This window comes from Molothrus aeneus, chromosome 14 (assembly GCF_037042795.1).
Source record: "Molothrus aeneus isolate 106 chromosome 14, BPBGC_Maene_1.0, whole genome shotgun sequence".
NCBI classification, from domain to species: domain Eukaryota; kingdom Metazoa; phylum Chordata; class Aves; order Passeriformes; family Icteridae; genus Molothrus; species Molothrus aeneus.
The window spans coordinates 14,393,209-14,413,840 of NC_089659.1; the positions used below are offsets into that span (position 1 = coordinate 14,393,209).

At 48.9% G+C, this 20,632-nt stretch overlaps 1 protein-coding gene across 2 annotated transcripts in view; it reads left to right on the top strand.

Moving 5' to 3' along the window:
* Positions 1-20,632, top strand: part of EDA (ectodysplasin A) — a 59,845-nt gene that overhangs the window by 25,039 nt on the left and 14,174 nt on the right. For both annotated transcript variants that reach the window (XM_066559488.1, XM_066559489.1), the window contains exon 2: positions 9,273-9,378. In XM_066559488.1, coding sequence (XP_066415585.1) covers positions 9,273-9,378 — 106 coding nt within the window. The remainder of the gene's footprint in view (positions 1-9,272; positions 9,379-20,632) is intronic.

Consider the following 20,632-nt stretch of genomic DNA (forward strand, 5'->3'; position numbering starts at 1 on the left):
GAAATTCTTCTGGCTCCTTCTTTTTTTAACCTTCCAGTTTTTTTAACCTTCTGGATTCTTTTAACCTCCCAGTGCCTCAGTTTTACCATAGGTTGGAGAACCATCTGCTGCAGAGGCACAATCACCATCCAGGAGCCGAAATATTAAATCCTTTACTACTTTCCTTACTTAAACTCCTTTCGACAAACAACTCAGCCAGCACAAAACCTTTTTCTTTCAGCCTCACAGAGTCAGAACATGTCATAGGGGATGTTGAGCTAGCTCTGCTCCCTCCCAAGAGCTGCCCCAGCCCGACACGAGGCAGCTGTGCAGCAGCTGGCCTGGCTGCCTGGCTGGAAACATCTGGATGGGCTGCGGCGCATGGCGGGAGCCGCCGAGCCGATGCTGCTGTGCAGCCTCGGGCGCTGTTTGAAGACGTGCGTCGGGCTCTGCACTTCAAAGCCCGGCTCAGAAAGGCTTGGCTTGCACAAACTCACACCTCTGCCTCTGCTCTGGGGCTGCCGTGGCTCCCACCCACAGCCAGAGCGCCGGGAATGCCGTGGTTGAGGTTTGTTTGCCGGGAAGGTGATGGAATTCCTGCGCGCGGCTTCGCGATCCGCTCGCTCGTGCCGTGCCAGCTGCTCGCGCTCGCTGGCCGGGCCGTGGGGGCTTGGGATGGGTTGTTTGGATGGAAAATGGAGCTGTTGCCATGTGGAGAGGGAGTGGGGAATGTTGTTGTGATTAGGAACTGTCTGGTGCTTGCAGCAGCAAGTGGAGCTGGGTTTGGTGGCCCCAGAGCTGGGCCTGGAGGCGGCCGGGGGTGCGCATGGTGCTGGGACCGGCTGTGAGATAGTGGCTTGGAAAGCTCACATTCCTGAGCTCCTTCCAGCTCCTTTTCCCAGAGTTTCCACAGCACATCGTGGCATTTCTGATTCAGCTCATCCCTTGTAGCTCAGGGCTGTGCTGTCCCAGTGCACAGGCCGTGGTGGGGCAGAGCCAGCCCGGTGCTCATGGTTGATCCCATGGCACCGCTCCAGGCACTCCATGGAGCCACCAGGGATCCCATCTGCCTCCTCTGACTCCCTCAGCTGCCCACATGTCCTAGAGCACATTCCAAGGGTGAGGCGATGGCACAGCTGGCAGGTGGGTCAGGGTGCTACAGGTTTGCTTCTGGAAGGATCCATCCCAGAAGTGCTGGGTGTTCTTTTCCCTTCATGCCGGTGGTTTTGCTGGATGCCACAGCTGTGGACCTGCTCCAGGTGTCCTCACTTCCAGAGGAGACAATTCCTGCTGCTAAGCTCACACAGGCAGGGGAAGCCAGGGCAGGAGGGGACTAAACAGCCGCAGTATTTGAGATTTTTTTACAATGAGAGTGGTTTTTACCACCACTGGCACAGGGTGGCTGGAGTGGAAGTGGATACCTCAACCCTGGAAATATTCAAGGCTTGGTTGGATGAGGCTTGGAGCAGCCTGGACTAGTGGAAGGTGTCCCTGCCCATGCAGAGGGGTGGGCTAAATGCTCTTGAAGGTCCCTTCAAGCCCAACCATTCCACCTTTCTATAATCCAGTTTTTGGGAAGCAGGATGTTTATCTGGAGGCAGCTTCTCCAGTGCCATGTGCTGGGAAGCCCCTTGATCCTCCGTGGGAGGAGGGGACATTCCCTATTCCCCCCATTCCCATGCCGTGTCCAGTTGGCTTCCGGGGAGTCCCTGTAGGATGTGGAGTTTTGCAATGCCTGCATGAAGGAGCATCTCTGGCACTGCACCCAGCCCTGCCTTGCGGGGACTTGTTCCCCTGGCTGTGCCCGGAACGGAGCCTTGCAGAGCTCTTAATCCTGTCTGCATGAGGTCATTGGCTCCTTGACGTTAATTGCAGGGCATCTGATTAATTAGGCAACAGAGAGTAATTTATTTGAGCAGATTATTGTAAAGAATTAACCAGGCAGTCACTGTCTCCCACCACAATTCCATGCATCCTTGCAGGTGTGGGAATTGCCATTGAAACCTTCACCCTTGATGTGGATAGCTGGGTAATAACTGGATTATTTCCCAGTTGCTGCAGTGGGCTGTTTATCCACACTGTTTCATGGATGCATTATTTTGTGGGTGTTACATTTTCAGCAGACTTGTTTTCATTTTAATTCAATTCAATTTGGACTACTTGATTCCCTCCTCCTGTTTCTTTCCCTTCCGTTCTTCTTCTTCCAATAAAACGTCATAAAAATTAATCCCCACCGAAGGCCAAATTTAACATTCAGATTGAGAAAAGAGGATTTTAAAGCCCTTGTGCTGAAAAGGGAAAAAAATGTACTCAGACAGGAAGTCTTGGGTTTGTTATGGAGCAAGGAAAAATGGTTTTAAAACTTTATCATAGAATTATGAAATCCCAGGATGGTTTGGCCTGGAAGGGACCTCAAAGCTCATCTCATTCTACCCCTTTTCCATGGGCAGGGACACCTTCCACTAGACCAGGTTGTTCCAAGCCTTGCCCAGCCTGGCCTTGGACACTTCCTTAAACAGCTCAATTATCTGATCAGCAGAAATATATAAAAATTATGAAGATTTTCAAAGATTTCCCTTCCAAAACCCCATAGAAGGGGTTGTCTGAGAGCAAGGACAGAATGAAGTTCATCAGTTCCAGTGTCTGACAGATGTTCTTCTGTAACTTTCTTCCATATGGATCTATATCCATGAGTGAATCCAAACCAGTTCTTTGCTGCAGCTGGTCCCATTCCATGGGGTTATATAGAATGGAGATAAAAGGCCAAATACCAAATAACTGAAAAATGCCATAAATTTGGATCCTGTAACCACATTCCCAATGGAAAACTCCAGAGCAGGATCTGGTTGATCACCTCCTGCAGGAAGAGGTGGCTTGGCCACCTGGAATGTTTGTCTGCTTTGGAGATGGGTTAAAAAAGAGGACTGTTCATTGAACCAGCTGCTCTTTGCAGATGTTGGAATTTCAGTGCTTCTGCCTCTTGAGAAACACCTGGAATGGGTGGGAGTTGAAGGGATTGGGTGACAAAGAAGCACCTTCAGTGGAGGTGATCCAGAGCATCCTCTGGGAATGGTCCCTGTGCACATTATGGTCTCTGTTGGTTGTGGAAGCAGTTGAGGTCATTGTTCCTGCCATGACTAGCAGGACCTTCCAGGTATTCCTAAAAGTGTTTTCAAACCTGGCAAAAGGAGTTTTTCTCCTCAGGAGGAGCCCCAAGGGTGATTTCAGGCTGGAGAGAGCCCAGTTCTTCATTTTGCAGGGAACAGAGGTGCTGCAAGGGAAGCAGCAGGGCTATATGAAGCTCTTTGCTGGAGCAGCTCCTGATTTGGGGAATATTTTTAAGAGGGATTCTGGCTTGAGGAGGATTGTGCTGTTGACCTCATGTTGTTCTGAATGTGCTGGAGAAGCTTCAGGTCATGAGGAGCAAGAGCAATGGTGCATCTGGAGGAAGGAAGAGGAACTCTGGCTGATAAGGAATTGCTGAGGCTTGGGTTCCCCCAAATCAAGTGTGTGCTGTGTTTTATAAAATGCATTAATATTTTAGAAATAACTGCTCAAATAAGGAAGGAATTGCTGCTGGAATGAAGAAGAAGAACCCATGACCTCCATCTGGAGGGGGGCGTAGCCCAGCTGGCTGAAAATTGGCCTGCAAAGGGCTACAAAAGCTAATTAAAATGTGAAAAACTGAGAATTCCTGCTAATAGACAGCAGATCCCTGCCTGGCGCTGCTTCACAGCTAAATTTGATTTCCTTGGGAGGCAAAAGGAACTGATTTAAGTTCCTTACCTTGCTGACATTGATCCCTCTCAGCATTTAACCAGCCTGTTCCCAGCGAGGAACTTCCCCTGGCTCTGCTGTGTCGGACCCGGAGCCTGCAGCAGGAATCTCTTATTCCTGCTACCAGTAAAAAATTCACTGCAGGTGTCTTCATGTGCAGTGTTAAACTCAGCTTTGACCTTGTTCTGCTCACATCTGGGTTGTGTTTGAGCTTTCCCTCCAGTGCCAGCAGGTGTAAGGAGTGGGAAGCCTGAGCCGTCGCTCGGCTCCAGCCGTGTCCACCTCCGTGGCATTGTCCCCCATCAAAGTCCTTGTGGGAGCCACCAGGTCCCCTCCAGCACAAGGCATCTCCAGGGAAAGGTGTCTTAGACAAACGCATGGGTAAACAGCCTTGTTTAACAAATTGTGGTCTTCTAGGCTTGAGGTGGTGATGGTTTGGGGTCAATTTTGGTGATTGAGTCCCTGAGAAAGTTGTGGCATGTGTGGAATCCAGGGAGTTGGACTGTGGACCTGATTCCATTTTGTGCTGAAACCAATTTTCTGTGGAGGTTTTGGGCAGAAAGAGTTTCTGAGGATTCCTTTGGTTACTCTCTCTGTCTGAAGGAATGCTGGAACCTTCCTTTTCCAAAGTTATGCTCCACTCCTCCCATAAGGAGCAAATCCACCTGCCTGCCCCTCTGCCATGTCCTTACCTGCCAGGTTTACCTGCATGTGCTCCAGGTTCCCTGAACTGGGTGAAAGTAAAAATCATGTGGTGTGTTCAGTTGGGTCAGTAGTGGAAATGTAAGAATTTGGGATGTTGCTTACTGAACTAAGCTGAGTTTGAGCTGAGGAAGATTTGGATTAGAGAAAAAGGAGGAAATTCCTGTTTGGACTTGGAGTTGCAGGATGTGATCGTGCTGTCATAGGTCTGCTTAAAGCCCAGTTCCACATGGAAAGGAGGAAGGGAGAGGGAAGGGTTTGGATCTGAATGGAAGTTTGTAAGGTGTTTGTTGTGGTGTGGAACTTGCTCCAGAGCCCTGGCAAGGGTTCCCACAGCCAGCTGGGAGTACCATGTTTGGGGAGGAAGGTGGGCAGTGGAGGTTGTACCATCTCTGGTCCTCGCCTCATGGCATTGATGACATTCCACGAGTTTTGCAGGCAGGGCTGTGGCTTGTCCTGCAGACAAGACACGGTGTCAAAGTTCTGTCACGTTGAAATGGGAATTGTTCCCTCGTTTGCTCCTTGCATTTTTATGAGGAGCAAGAAACGATGACAAAAACAATTCTTAAAATATGTGGGATGGGGTTTCTTTTCAATAAAGCAAGCTACTCCTCGAGCTTCTTTCTGAGCTGGTGGAATACAAATTATCTGCTTGATCTTTTTTATTTTTTGCACCATGTGTGACCAGAGGCAAAGCTCTGGAGGACAATGGGGCTGATATTCAAGTAGCTGCTCTTCTGAACCACAGGCTGAACTTGAGAGCACTAGAAAAACAACAATATTGCTTGCAGAGAATGCTGCTGCAGAGCCTGGGCTGGTTCTTAGGCTCCTCTCTGCTGATCTCCCAAACTGCAAAGGAAGAGGGAATTTGATTTTAACAATCCTGTTAAACACTTGTGCAAAAGGGTGAGTTCATGCTTTTTTTCTGAGGTGCTTTTTAAGACACTGAGCTGTGGTTTCTGGATGAGATCTTTAGCTGGACTTGCTTTGTCAGGAGGAATTGGGAGCCGTTAGAGGCAGAAAATCTTTGGGTTTTTTTCACTTTTCACCCAAAAGGCCTTGTACACCTGAAGGTTTGGGTGTTTTTCCCTTCTGCAGGAAGAATACACTTGTTCTTCCTACCAACTCAGCCTAAGGAAAAATCCACCCTTTGTGTATAATTGCATGGGGTGGGTTATATTTTTCCACTTTTCTTCCTTTGAAGATGTTTGACCATTGGAAATAGTTTCCCTTGGTATCCAGTGGCTCTTCAAGACACTTTTGACAAGAGCCTGGAATGACAGGACAACATTTTATTTTATGAAAAATGATAATACCTTTCTTTATCCTTTACTTGCATGGAGTTTGAAATGTCCATCTACAAATGAGTTTGAGAGGCCCTGTTATTTTGGCAGTTCCCACTGTGCTCCCTTGACATCCATCCTCCAGCAGCTTTTTCCAAAGTTCCCAGGCAGGTTCTGCAGGGAAAACCAGCTCTGTGTGCCTTTGTTTTGCTTTATTTTGCCCAGAGAAACCGAGGCAGATCCGATTCCCTCCGGCGAGCAGTGCCTGTGCTATTGTTTCCCAGGTTATTTTGAGGAATGCTTTCCCCTGGGATTTTTCCTGTGTTGGCTTTTTGACCTTTTTGCATCCTATAGTGATTCTCTTGATTAAACCCACAGTGTTTCTAAAATTAAGGGTGATTTGAGGGCTTTAGCTTGGAGGAGGAGGGAAATGGGGATTGTTTAAACTGTGCAGGGAAAATACCTGCTCCCAAAAAAGAAGCTGTGTGTGCTTGACTCCTGAAAAATTCTCTGGCTCTGAAAGTGCACGGGCTGAGAGAATCAGCTCTCCATGACTTTGAGGATGAGGAGTTTCAGTGAAATCATGGACTAGGTAACAATTCCTTTTAGAATTCCCCAGAAGATGGCACAGCCAGGGTGCCCCATGAACCCAGGGTTGATGCAGAGGAAGGAAGAAACCTTAAACGTCATAAAAATTAATCCCCACCGAAGGCCAAATTTAACATTCAGATTGAGAAAAGAGGATTTTAAAGCCCTTGTGCTGAAAAGGGAAAAAATGCACTCAGACAGGAAGTCTTGGGTTTGTTATGGAGCAAGGAAAAATGGTTTTAAAACTTTATCATAGAATTATGAAATCCCAGGATGGTTTGGCCTGGAAGGGACCTCAAAGCTCATCTCATTCCACCCCTTTTCCATGAGCAGGGACACCTTCCACTAGACCAGGTTGTTCCAAGCCTTGCCCAGCCTGGCCTTGGACACTTCCAGAGTTCCAGGGGCACCACAGCTTCTCTGGGCAACCTGTGCCAGGGCCTGACAGGGAGGAATTTCTTCCCAATTTATCACTGCTGTCTCGGGGGTGGTGAATGGAAAAAGCGACTCCCAGCCGGACACAGACCGGCCCTTCATGGCTGAGCATCCCCGAGCTCGGGCAGCTGCAGCCCTGGAACAACGGGGCCCTTGAGTCCCCTGAGAGCCACTTGGCCTCTGGCAGCTTGGGTGGCTGCAAGAGGCTTGGTCACCCTTTCCCTGCCCCTGACCTTCCCGGGGATCTGAGCATTCCCTCCATCCCGAGCAGGACCCCCGAGCCCTCCGTGCCAGTCACGGGAGGGTCAGTGCTGGTGTTTGCATAATTCACAGCTCTGTGGAAGGTGCACCCTGGGGATGAGCCCCTCTCTCTGCTCACAGGGGTTGTTCCCAGGTGGGGTGTGTCACTGCTCCTGGAAAACACGATTCTGTGGGTTTGTTTTTTAAGTAAAAGGTGTGATTTAGTCATTCACCCTCACTGTCATTTCTCTTCCTGACTAGAAATACAGAGTTTAATGGACAGATTACTTTCAGCCAAAGTTTAGTGTTTTGCTGAGTGGTCAGTGACAAGTGACATCAAGTTAAAACCTGGAGCAGAGCAGTGGAGTTGGGGTTGTTCAGCCTGGAGGAACAGCCTCTGTTTCTATTACAGCCTCTATTACCCTCTTCTGTAAAATCCAGTAATGATCCAGGCAATAACAGCATTCCAAAGCCACGCTGAGGATTTCATTGACACTTTAACCCAAATTATAATGCAATTTGTTACTGCAATTAGTTCTGCAGTGTCTCAACGTGAGTTAAATGAGGGGTTTAAAGAGAAATTCACTTTTTCTCATCCCTGGCTGTGCTATGGTGTGTTAGGAAAGGTGCTGGTGGTGCCTGCAGGAGCATCCTGCTCCAGTGTTCCACACCTGGGGCAGTGCACTGGGATGTGGGAGCTTTGGGAACGTGTTGTTTTGGGAATTGTTCTCATCCTTTATTCCTTGTTGCAAATGAGAGCCTTCAGTTGTCCATCCAACCTTGTAACTCGCCTTCCTCAGGCAGGTAAGCTTTACTCATCATTGCCTTTTAGGGATGTTTAAAAGCCCAGTAGTGAGAGTTTGGGAAGCTGATCCCAGATCATCCCACAGCATTTTGGGGTCCTTTTAGCCACGACATCATTGCAATGACAGACACCCAGGAATTTTGCAGACCTGCCTGCACAGGGGCAGAAGGAAATAGCAACAGGTTTGGAATTTGAGAAATGCTTTGGGGGTTCTTCTTTGGAAACGAAAGGGTTTCCAAACATTTCAATTTGTGAGACTGCAGCCGAGCTTGTTGGAGTAAAGCAAAATGCAGATGTAAAATCTGAGTGAAGGACTGGGATGCTGAGGCTGGGAGGGGAGCTGTGCTTGGGAAATACCTTGGGAAAGGGAGGGAGAGGGGAGGTGAGAGCCCTGGGGCTTGTGAAAAGCCAAGGGCCTTTTGCGATTATTGCTCTTGATAGGGACTTTTATGGGCTGGAGCTTAACGAGCCCGGCAATTCAGGGGAGGTGTTTGTTCTTCTCTGCTCTTTCAAAGATGCTTTTGATGCCCCAGGTTTTGTTCTCAGAACAGTGATGGGTTCGATAACCTCTGGGGCTGCTTTTTGAAGACTCCTGGTTCTCGTCTTGGGCTGTGTTTTTGTTTTGCTGTGTATTTACAGCTGAAATAAGCAGATCGGGTTTCTTGAGCAAGAAAACCCCATCCTGGTCGGAGCAGCCCTGGCTGTTGGATGCAGTAACACACAGAAGGTGTTTGGTCCCTAATTGATCTTTCACTTCCCTTTTTTATGAAGAGGAAATAACAGGAAAATGCCGCTGGGGATGAGCTGCCACACCCGGGGGTAGCTGGGATTCTGGTTTCTAACCCCAAAGTCTAATTTCTGGGTCGGGATGTTGATCCTTTAAAGACTTGTTAAGGCAGCAGTAATTTTTTTCTGAATAAGAGGTCGCTACATAAAATTTTTGCCTCCTGGCAAATCTCGTGTTACAAACGTTGCTGCAGGTTTAAAGTGTTAATTTATGTGGTATATTGGGTTGGATTTAAAGGTCCCTGAAGACCTTTGAATCTCAGTAGCTAATGAGGCTTGCAGAGAAGAGGTTGAGAGAGGCAAAACTTACTGGCAGTGAGTAATGCTGGAGAAGGAGATCCAGGATTGAGCAAGTTCTGCAGAGAAAAATTAGGAATTATCACATCAACCTTTGAGTTGTTTGATTATTTCCAGCCATAGGTCTCCCTGCAGCCTGCAGTACCCCATCCCTGGGGGAAGGATTCTCCATGCTGAAACCTCTCAGGTGGCGTTTTCCCAAGTCCTAGACCGCTTCCAAGGGGACTTGGGATGAGCTCAGATCTGCGAGCAGCCATCTCACGTCCTCCTTGTCTCTTCTGCTCATTCCTGCTGGAAAGGATTTGGCATTTAGGCTGCAATCTCTCAGCCTGGCTGAACCAGCTGTGCAGAGATGCTTAAACTTGTCCCTCTCCTTACAGCTGGCCTTGCTGAACTTCTTCCACCCCGAGGAGAAGCTGCACGTTGGCGAAGAAGGGAGACGCGTCCGTCGGAATAAAAGGAGTAAAGGCAGCGAAGGGCCCGACGGTGAGTCCTGCTCAGTTTCTCCCTGGTTTTGGTCCCCTCCCAGATGAGGAATTCCAGGAGTTCTGATTTCTGCAGCTGTAGGACTTGTGTGAATTGATGCTGCTTAAGAATTCCATCCTTGACTCCTAGAACTGTGCTTGTTTAAGGCTGTAATTGGTAATTGTTTGCTCTTATTTGTTGTCCTGCACACCCAACTTTGTTTAAAATCATCAAGGAGCTTTTCACAATCCAAGAAACAGCTGGGAACATCTGCATCCCAAACTGGTGACTGCTTTAAGGGCGTTTTGAGTTGCTGTGGAGTCTCAGGTGGGGTCAAAGCTCGTGTGAAGGGAAGGCAAAGCTGTACAAAGCTTGGATTAAAGAGCACAAAGGTTCCTGATTTCTTTGTGAGGAATTTGATTTCCAGTCCTGGCTCTCCATGATTGTCATGACACAAAGATAGGAGCATGAGCTCCTGGAAGAGCTCTTGTGCTTCCATATTGCAGGAAAGAACAGATCCCCTTTTATAGGAGTGGAGAAAGCACTGGATGCCAGGGAAAGCAGAGACAGAATTGATGGAGTCATGGTTCTGTGCCCAAGTCCTTTCTCTGTTATCATCACTGGTTTTCCAGTCCAGCTCTGTGAGTTTCCCATCTCCCCTGAAACCTTTGCAGTTTCACAGTGGAGGAGCATTTCCATTTGGCTCTGCTTCAAGAAGGAGCTTGATGAAACTCCCTGGATTCCTCTTGCTCAGAATGCTGACTGTGACAAGTCTGATGCATTTGGTGCAGACTCCCTGAGTGATTCCAGCCCAGTGTGGGCTCTCAGTTTTGGAGCTGGTGTTGCTCTGGTGCTCAGATGGCTCAGGCAGCATCCCAGTCCTTTTCCCAGTCTCCTGGAAATCTGTCCCAGTGTCTTCACCAGTTGCTTGTGTAGTAGCAAGTTCCTACTGGAGGCGAGCGGAGTTGATGGAGCGCTGCTGGCAGATGTTGGGAGGGATTAACTTCATCCCTCAGGCTGCCTCTGCCTTGCCAGATGTGCAGAGAGCTGCTGAGGAGAGATAGGGTTGGTGTCTAAGGAGGGTTTTGCCCATCACCCTTGTGCCCAGTGTTGTCCTTTCCTGACTGGCATTCCTTTCCCTGATTTCCCTGATGTTCCCTGGATGCTCAGAGTTGAGTCACTCCAGAAATGCAGAGCACTTCCACCCTTATCCAGTCCTGGGAGGGAAATGGAGCTGGGGAAGGGTCTAGAACAGCTGGGAGGGGGCTCAAGCTGGAGAAAAGGAGGCTCAGGGGGACCTTCTGGCTCTGCAGAACTCTCTGACAGGAGGGAGCAGCTGGGGCATGTCGGGCTCCTGTCAGGGACAGGACAAGAGGGAATGGCTCCAATCTGTGGCAGGGGAGGGTCAGGCTGGACATCAGGGGGAATTTCTTCCTGAAAAGGGTGGTCAGGCATTGGAAGGGGCTGCCCAGGGAGGTTTGGAGTCCCCATCCCTGGAGGTGTCCAAAGAACACCCAGACATGGCACTCTGGGCTGGGATCAGTCACAGGTTGGACTCAGTGGTCTCAGAGAGCTTTTCCAGCCCCACTGATCCTGTGATTCTTACCTGTCTCTTTTTGAAAATTAGGGATTTTGACCCTACATGTGGTGGAGATGGGAAAAGCTGCCAGAGTGACAGGTTGTGTCCCTCTGGCTTTGGCAAGTGATTGCCCCACGTTTGGCTGTGGTGGTTTTAGAGCTGCACTTAACAAGTGGGAGCTGTCAGGGCAGGGCTTGACCTTGTAACAGCCATAAAATCGAGAAACAAACAGAGCCACGGCCTTGGGGAACTCAGGCTGTTTGTTTTAGACCTTTGTTAAGGAATCTTGCTGTCAGAGCAAGGCAATGAATCATTAAACTAATAAATAAAATCATGTCATGGTCCTGATAACACCGTTTTCTTCGTGAGTTTCGCAAAGGGAAAGTTGATCAAATCTTTGATCTCCAAAGAGCCTCCCGAAGATAAAAGTGGCTGAACTATAAATTCCCAGAAGGAAGGAGATGTGCTTTCCACTTGATGCCTCGCTAATATTTGTCTGGAATTAATTTTATGAACTTTCAAGTGCTTTTACACATGCGGGGAAAGACCAAAGTGATCTGAGCATGGAGGCTGGGGCTGGAGGGAGGCTGCTCCGACCCTTCCCAGCTCTTCCAGTCCTGCTCATCCTGCTACCAGCAACAGGCTGGCTTTGATGATTTCTAAACATCAGGGAGAGCGTGGTTCCTTTCCCAAAAGCTTTTTGTTTTTGGAGGATTTGCTTTCAAGCCTTTTGCTGTGAAAGAGGTGGTTTTGGGACAGGGCAGAGCTGGTTCTGTGCAGCCAGGGGAGGGTGATGGTCCTGGCTGTGCCCAGGGCATGGAGCCATGGGGATGGGACATGGGAGCAGCAAAGCTGCTTTGGTGCCTCTTTGTTCAAAAATCCAAGGAAATCCAAGGAAAATTGTGTGCAAAGCCATCAGTTGGAGCCTGTCACTCTCCAACAGGACTCTGGAATTTCAGGGGCTCCTCCTTGGAGGACTCTGGTTTCAGCCTTCTGACCCCCTGACATGTTTTATGGTTGGGTTTGCTTAATTTTGGGTTGTGGCCCTGCACCCACGGTGCCCTGGGGCCACTTAAAGCAGCTGAGGCCGTGTCCTGGCCAAGGTCCCTCTCCTTGTCCCTGAATCCCTTCAGCCCTGGGGCATTCCATGGGAACACTGGGGGCTGGTGCCTGTTCCAGTCCTGAATCATCATCTTAAAGCAACTGTCCAGTCCATGCCACCAGACTCAACTTTTGCACAGCTTTAAAAACTGCCACCAATTTTTCCAGCTTCTCAGGGCCCAGGATAATGCCTTTGCACTCTGTTTTTTCTGCCTCTTTTCTCCTCAGTGTTCCCATCTCCACCTGTTGCTTCTTTTCCTTTAATTCTCCAAAACCTGCCCCTCTCCAATGCCTCTTCCCTGTTTTCTCCTTTCCCCCTCCTTCCCTTTTGCCCTGGTGTATTTATGCTGCTGTGGAACTGCTGCTGCTCCCAGATGAACAAATCATTCTGGAGCTGCTAATTAGCAACAGTTGTGCTAAAAGGAACCATCAAGGATGTTAAATTAGTCCACTTTTAAATAAACTGGGTATGAAATGTTAGATCTGTATTCCCAGAGTGCCAGTAAAAATGCTGCTGGCTCTTTGCTAACAAAGCCAAAATCTGGGAGTAGCATGGTTGTAACTCCAGAGACAATTCCGTGCTCTGGAGGTTATAAATAATGACAGAGCATTTACAAAGCAGATGTCAATAGGACTCTTTAAAAAACATTGTTTTAAACAAATAAAATAGTTTCTTTTTCTCCTACTTTCATCTCTGTTCCCAGTTAGATCCCTGCCGGGCTGCTTTCCTGGTTTCTGGGCTTTTTTGCATTTTGGGTTTGGGGTTGTTGGTTTGTTGGTTTTTTTGGGTTTTTTTTTTCTTTCCTAGATTTTTTTCATATTGAGCTTGGTGAGAAACATCAGGGATTGTTCTCCAGGCTTTGATTGGGAGCATGGCAGCTGGGAAGAGGCTGAGCAGATGGCTGGCCTTAAGCTGACAACAATTTGGTTTCTACTACTTTGGCAGTTCTTCCTGCTGAGGAAAGTCCTGGAGGAGAATTCCAGCACTGCAAATGGCTTTGGGTTGAAAGGAAAATTAAATTCTGGGGGTTTTAAAGCTCTTCCCCATCCCTCCTCCTACCTGGAGCTTTGGAAGTGATGCTGCAACTACATGGGTCCAGTTTCACCTTCTTAGGATTTGCTAGGTGGTTTTAGAAGCAAATTTCAGTGTGGTTTTAAGATGGTTTTAGAGTTGGTTTTGAATAGGTTTAGAATGGTTTTACAGTGGTTTTAGGGTGGGTTTTGGATGGTTTGTGGATGGTTTAGCAGGTAGCTGATGCCAGAGCCTAGCTTTTAGAGTGATTTTAGGGTGGGTTTAGGGTAGAATTTGGATGCTTTCTGGATGGTTTAGCAAGTAGCTGATGCCAGCCTGGCTTTTAGGATGGATTTAGGATGGTTTCTGGGTGGTTTCACAGGAGCTGATGCCAATCTGGCTTTTGGGGTGAGTTTAGGATGGATTTTGGGTGTTTTTGGGATGGTTTAGCGGGAGCTGATGCCAGTCTGTGTGGGGGTGCCTGGCTTCCCCCAGGCAGCCCCCAGTCCCACAGGTGCCCTGTCCCAGCCATGCCCCTTTCCCGACCCCGCAGCACTGACGATGCAATCGGACTTTTTTCCACGTTTTTTTAAATATTCAGCTCACAATAGCAACTTTTCCTGCTGGCTTCCTCTCCTGTGGAAAGGGCAGGTTTGTCCCTCTGCCTCCAGAACAATGGGTGCCTTTGTGTTGGCCCTGTGCAATTCCCAAAGCCCCGGCATTCCCAGAAACACAGATGGATGCAGGGCGATAGAGCCTTATTGTGCTCTGAAACCATGGTGATGAGCACGCAGTAAATACTGGACATTTCCTGGATCCTGGAGCACAGGAGACTGTCCCAGAAGGAAAGGCTCACCACAAAGTGCTTGTTCTTACTGATTTCCCTTAGAATTTCTCTGTGATTTCCCCCTAAGTGGGAGAAATTGGGAATAATGTGGTGTTTTAATATTTGGGGATAAACTCATCCCTTTCCTGGGATGTTGCTGTCAGTGTTTGTTATTACTGTGATAAAATTAAGGCTGCAGCTTATTTACATATCCTTATCTCTGTGTTATTCCCAGGCTTATGATGACAGGGATTTGTTTTGGTCCTGTCCCTAAAAACCCAGAGTGGTGTCTAGGTGCTGGTTCCAGCTCTGTTCCAGCCCTGGCACAGGTTTGTGCAGGGAAGCTGTGGATGCTCCTGGAAGTGTCCAGGGCCAGGGTGGACAGAGCTTGGAACAACCTGAGATAGTGGAAGTTGTCCCTGCCCATGGCAGGGGGGTGGAATGGGAAGAGCTTTAAGGTGCCTTCCAACCAAAACCAGTTTATGATTCTGTGATTGTGCTGAAGCCCAGAATTCCTCCCTGAGCTCTGCTATGTTGCTGTCCCAGTTGGATGTTAAATAGGAAAAGCTGGGAGAGGCCCAAGCCCAGTTGTGTGATACCCAGGGTGAGGAATTACCCTGGTTCACAGGGATCACAGTGGAATAATGGTTGGTGTGTCCTGACCCATCCACAACCTCCCTTTGCCCCCTGGCTTCTTCAGCAGCCCTTCCAGTTGGGATCTGGATTGTTCCAGCAGGAACTCTGCTTCATTATTTGGAAGTTTACAAAGCTGTGATGACGTGCTGCTGATCTGGTCCATCCCTGGAGCTGCTCTGGGGGTGTTTGTCCTTCCCTGGTTGGGATGAGGCCGTGGGATGGCCCCTGGGAGATCTGGATTTGCTGAGGATGAGAAGGAATTCTCTGGTCATTGTCACCTCGGTGGCACGTTCAGACACTTGCCCTGACTGCACTTGTGGGTGGGTTCTGAGCTCCCAGGGGCTGTGCTCAAGCTTGACCAGAGCTCAGCTCCTTTTCCAGCTGCACTCTGAGCAGCCAGGGCCGTTATTGGAAGTGGCTGGTGGTTCCGTCTGAATTCCACTCCTGAGAGCCGGGGGCTTTTCGGAACGCCCCGGGTCACACACTGAGCTTCAGGAATCTCACAGAGTTCCTTGTGTTACAAAACAGGGCCAGCACTAATGAGAGGAGAACAGATGTTTCAGAGGGGCAGGAATGTGGCTGCAGCTGAGCCGTGAGTGCAGCTGAGCTGCACCGAGCGCTGGAAATGCCGGACTCCTCTGGAAGCTGCTGCTCCCTTCTCGCAGCATGAGAGGCTCCATTGTCTCCCTGCTGGCGGATTTGCAGCTCAGCTTTGATTTCAGTGGATAAACCCTCAGCCAGGGAGGTTCTGCAGGCTCAGCACGTGCTCCAGGCCCGTCTGGTTGCTCCACGTGGAGGAATTGCTGTGGAATTGGATCAGATCCACCTGAGCCCCCCGTCAGGTCCTGCCCTTGCCACCACAACGATCCTCCTCCTGCAGATTTTGGGATGAATAAGCTTGTTTTTCTGTCAGGGGATCTCATAATCCATACAAATATCTCCAAAGGGTGTCAGAGGATAGTGCCAGGCTCCAGGACAAGGGGCAATGCCCATAAGCTACAACACAAGGAGTCCCACCTCAACACGAGGAACTTCTTTCCATGGAGGGAGCGCAGCCCTGTAACAGCTTCCCAGGGAGGGCGTGGAGTCTCCCTCTCTGGAGACATCCCAAACCCACATGGACATGTTCCTGTGTCACCTGCTCCAAAGGGTGACCCTGCCTGGGACTGGATGATCTCCAGAGGTTCCTTCCAACTGTTCTGGGATTCTGTGAACAGCCAAACTTGGAGCTGCTGCTCTGGTGGTGGCAGTTGTGATTGTCCTCCCTGTGCCCTCTCTGGGCACTCACTGGAACCCTCTTGGCTGTCACAGAGCGGCTGCACCAGCCCAGAGCTGCAGAGCTCCAGTGAGGAATTCCTTGGGGAAAAAGCTGTGAATGAGGCTGGGGTTGAATGTTTTCATGAGGGCTTTGTTGGCCGTGATGTATGGAGACATTGTTGGAGTCATATCTGATCCCACTAATTCCAGCAGGATTTGGGGAAGTGCCTTAATTGCTTTCAATGGATAAATGCAAGGGTTGGCTGAGCCAGGCAGCATTCCCTGTGTCCCAGCTGCTGCAGGGACTTCACTTGAGCTTCCCAAGAGTGGCAGAGTCTCTCCTGAGTTTCCTTTTCTCCCATTTTTTTCCCTTCTTTTTCCCTCTTATCGAATTCGTCCAATCCTCACAAGAGTGATGGAGTCTCTCTTGGGTTTCCTTCTTTTTCCCCCTTCTTCCCCTTTTTTTCCCCTCCTTTTCCCCTGTTTTTGGATTCATCCAGCTGTAAGTACGTGTGGATGCATACGAGCAGATCCTTGGATATAGATCCTGCGTTTTTCCGTGTAATTAATCCATCAGTTCTCAGGCAGCTGCTCAATGCCATGGAGGTTTTCCATCCAATTAGGCAGGATTATGGATGGGAGGAGGAAAAACACATCAAGTTCTGCAGGGATGAGACTGTTAGAGAAGTTTCCTCCCACCTGCCCTCGATTCCTTATGGATAACCACAGGAAGAGCTCATTTCAACATCCAGCAAACAATTCGGGAGAGCCTCTCGTACTCCCACTTCAAACCTTGCTGCTGCCCCACTTGGGAATCATTTCTGCTGGAATTCATGACATATGTTTGTTGTTTATCTTAGTGGGATGTGACTGAAAATGTCAGAGTGTTTTGTGTTAGGCAACAACCAAATAAAACAAACAAAATAAAAACACAGCTGTAACACTACGCTTCAAATTGTTGGATTTAAATATGTGGGATTGATAAAGGAAGCAAGAGGGGTGCAGTGGTGGATAGAAAATCAGCCTGGTGACTCCAGCCAGCAGCCAAAAAAAAGCCTTGGGATCCTCAAATTAGGACTGGGAATGTTCTTTGTCAGCTCTGCACTTGGAATCCAACCGAAATGCCTGAAGGGAAGCAAAAGGCACATCACATCCTCCTTCCAGAGCCAGCCAGAGGGTGGAAAATGAAATATGATGGCCACAGGTTCTGGTGTGAACCCCAGGAACTTGGCTGGGACTGGTGATGAGGGAGCAGAGCTGAGGAGGGCGGAGATTTCTGTTTGATTGGCTTTTTGTGTGTCTGAGAAGGCAGTGCAAGAGGATTTTGCCAGCAACAGTGGCTCTGGAGTTAATTGGGAGCAGGATTTTGTCTTTGCTCGTGACCACATTTGTTCTGTGGTGTTCTTGCACCTACTCAGAGGCTGGAGCTGTTTTTTTAGAGCCTTCTGGTACCAGCAGCCTGTCCTGGTGCCTTGCCATTGATCCTACAGTGGATCTGGAGGGGATGGAACAGGTAAATCACCTTGGTTGTTCCTTGTGTCCTGTAAAGCCTTAGAAATTCCCATTGCAGTGAGCAGGGACACATCTGCCTTGCTGAAGGAAGTGAGGAGGGATTTTCAGCAGAGCTCTGGCTCTTGGAGAGCAGAGTTGAGGTTGTAGGGTGGAGAGAACCCCAGGAGGTGACTGGATCCAGCCTCTCCTAAATGGGACCAGCGCTGTGACAGAGGTGACAACAGCAGAGGTGACAGACCTCTAAAGGACAGGTGCTGTTCCATCTTGGTTCTCCTACAATCCTGCACCTGTATTTTTCCTCATGCCAAGAAGCCCTTAGGAAGGAGGTACACAGGGCTGGTGGGGCGCTACCTGCTCCAGCACCTCCCTTCAGACAGCACCTGGTGCTCTTTGAGTCCCATCATCCTTCTGAAGGTGGAAAAACCTGTGGAATGCGTAAGCACAACTAGTTCATCCTGCTCCTTTTGTCCTTTCCTTTTGACCTTTACCTGCAGCAAAAATCAGGTTGATGAGTGGTTGTCCCTAAGGTCTGTCTCTTGTTCACACTTTGGTTCTGATCATCTGCAGTAATCAGATTTTTTTTCCTTTAATATGATTAAAGATCAGGGTAAACTACATCAAAACCTACTGCCACTATTGGCATTATCTGTAAATGTGAGTTTAACTGTCCTTAGGAGCTTCACCAAATGATTCTCCAAGGAGTCCTGGGTTTTGTCAAGTCAAGCAAAAATCTCTGAGTACTGGCAGGAGAAAAAAAAAACCAAAAACTTTCTCAACAGCAAAAAAAACCCTGTTCCTGATGAGATCTTACGTGGTCTGAAGCTGTTTGAGAAGAGAGATTGTGGCTCTCTGGCATCTCGTGTCTCTCCAGGGATTCCAGGGATGAGCTGTGACTTCCCTGCATTTGTTTTCAGCCCGATGAGCTTGAGCTGGGGGCTGGTGTTTGGGATCAGAGGAATGGGGAGGGAGCAGGCTACTGATCCATGGAGCTCCTGGAGCAGCATCTGCTCATCTGGATGACACATGGATGGAGGTTTGTCCTTTGGTGGAATGTGAGGAGAGGAGCAGGGAGGCAGCAAAGGCCACTCTCATCCCTAAGCCACCACATGAGAGATGATTCCCAGCCCTTGGTGCTGGGGCAGGAGCTCCTCTCACACCCTGTGGCCCAGCAGCCCCAGGAGTGACCTCAGTGCAGGACACTTCCCCTGGAGGCACATGGAAAGTCCATCAAAGAGATGAGGAATTGCCTCAAAAATTGCATGGAGCCAAGGGAGTGCCTCAGAAGAGTCCAAAATGAGCTGCAAACTGTCCTTGATCTCCCAGGCTGGTGTAGACTGGCTTTGGGCTGGGGCAGTCCTGCACAGGGCTGGGGGGTCACGAGTGTCACTGTCCCCAAGCCATTTCTGGGGACACAGCAGCCTCTCACTCCACAGTGGGACAGGGCAACACAAAGCAAAGGCTCCTGAAATTCAGGGCTTGTGTTGTGCAGGTGGAGCAGGCTGGGGTGGCCCTCAGATGACTCTGGGAATGGCATGGGACCGAGATCCTACTGGATGAAGGACAGGGAGGGAGCTCTGATGTGTGGGGTGCTGTTGTGGAGCATCTCAATTTAAGGTGTAACCAGGCAAGGACCATTAAGGCTGGCTGTGTTCACACGTGAATTTTAAGGAGTTTTAAAACAAGGTTGAAACAAAAGCAGGGAGAGAAGGAAAAGTGATGGCTGAGGAAAGCTGGAATGCCCTGGGCTGTGCCCTGTGGACTCACACATCCCACAGTGCTGTTTCATCCTTCCCCTACTTTGTGTCTTGAATTCCCTCCCCATTCCCTTACAAAACATATTCTCTGTACTCAGATTTGTTGAAGTTAGTTCTAGTTCACACCCTGGCTTGGGTTCCTCAAAGTGTGGGCAGCACTTTTCCTCCACTCTCAGCAGAGGATCCCCCTTCGTCATCAAAAAGCCACCCTGGGAAGATGTGCCAGAATTCATAGCACAGGATGTGATTTACTTCTGGGATGTTTTCCTAGATTTATCATTTATCATATTCTCTAAATATTCTGCAGCAATAATCCTAAAGCTGCTCTTCAGCAGAATCATTGCTTTCTCTGGAGTTGGTAAAGAAGCACTTTCTTTTTCAGGGAAAAGGGAAAATTTTCCTCTTGTTTCAGTGTTTGTATCACTGACTGATAGTTCAGTAGGGTCCAAGAAGCTTTCATCTGGATAGACCAAATTTCCTGAAAATGTTGAAAACATATTGGTTCCAAACCTCCCCCGAAACCACATGTTCTAGATTAGGCATGTGTTGGGAGCTTTCCCCAATCCACTGGAATCTGGCATTAATAAACCCACACTTAAAAATATTTGAAAAGCTTTACATTTCTTCTGCCCATGAGAATGAAATGAATGTCACTGCACCAGTGCTGGAAAGGCAAGTGCTGAGTTCTGGAGGTTTTTTGTTCATTGGGAAAACTGACATCCCAGATGGCAGGAGGTTCATCATCACCTGGAATCTCAAGGAACACCCAAGCTGCTCTTCCCACCTTTGGTATTGGTAAAGTAGGGATGGAGGGGTTAGTTGATGGGTAGGACTTCACCTGGAGTCCTTGAGGTTGGAAAAGCCCTCCAGGATCATCCAGTCCAAGCTGTGACTGATCCCCACCTTGTCACCAGCCCAGGGCACTGAGTGCCACATCCAGGCCTTCCTTGGACACCTCCAGGGATGGGGACTCCACCACTTCCAGTGTTTGAAAGGATGTACAAGGAGGCCAGAGGGGGACTCATCATCAGGCATGGTCGTGACAGGACAGTGAGAAATGGGTGCAAACTGAAAGAGGGGCAATTTTTGGACATGTGGAAGGAATTCTTCCGTGTGGTTGGTGAGGGGCTGGAATTGATTTCAGTGGAGCTGGGGCTGCCCTATCCTGAGAAGTGTCCAAGGCCAGGTGAGACAGGGCTTGGAGCAACCTGGGCTAATGGGATGTGTCCCTGCCCATGGCAGGGGTGGGACTGGATGAGCATTAAGGCCCCTTCCAGCCCAAACCATTCCATGATTCTCTGACTTAATGATTTAATGTTTATTTTATGGAAGAGTGAGAAGTGATGTGGTGTTTCTGGATTGCACCAACATCTCATTAATCAACATGATTTTGTCTCTAATCTGTAACTTGGGACAAGGATAATTCCTCAGTACCTCCATCCTCTCCTCTCCCAGGTGGAGGGGACATGGAAACACAGAGGTGCCTCAGTTGAATCACCTGGTCTTGCATGTCCCCACACTTAGGGAAGAAGATTGAGGATGTTCCATAGTAACTCAGTGCTAGGAAACAGGAGAAGGATCAATTATTACAAATGAAT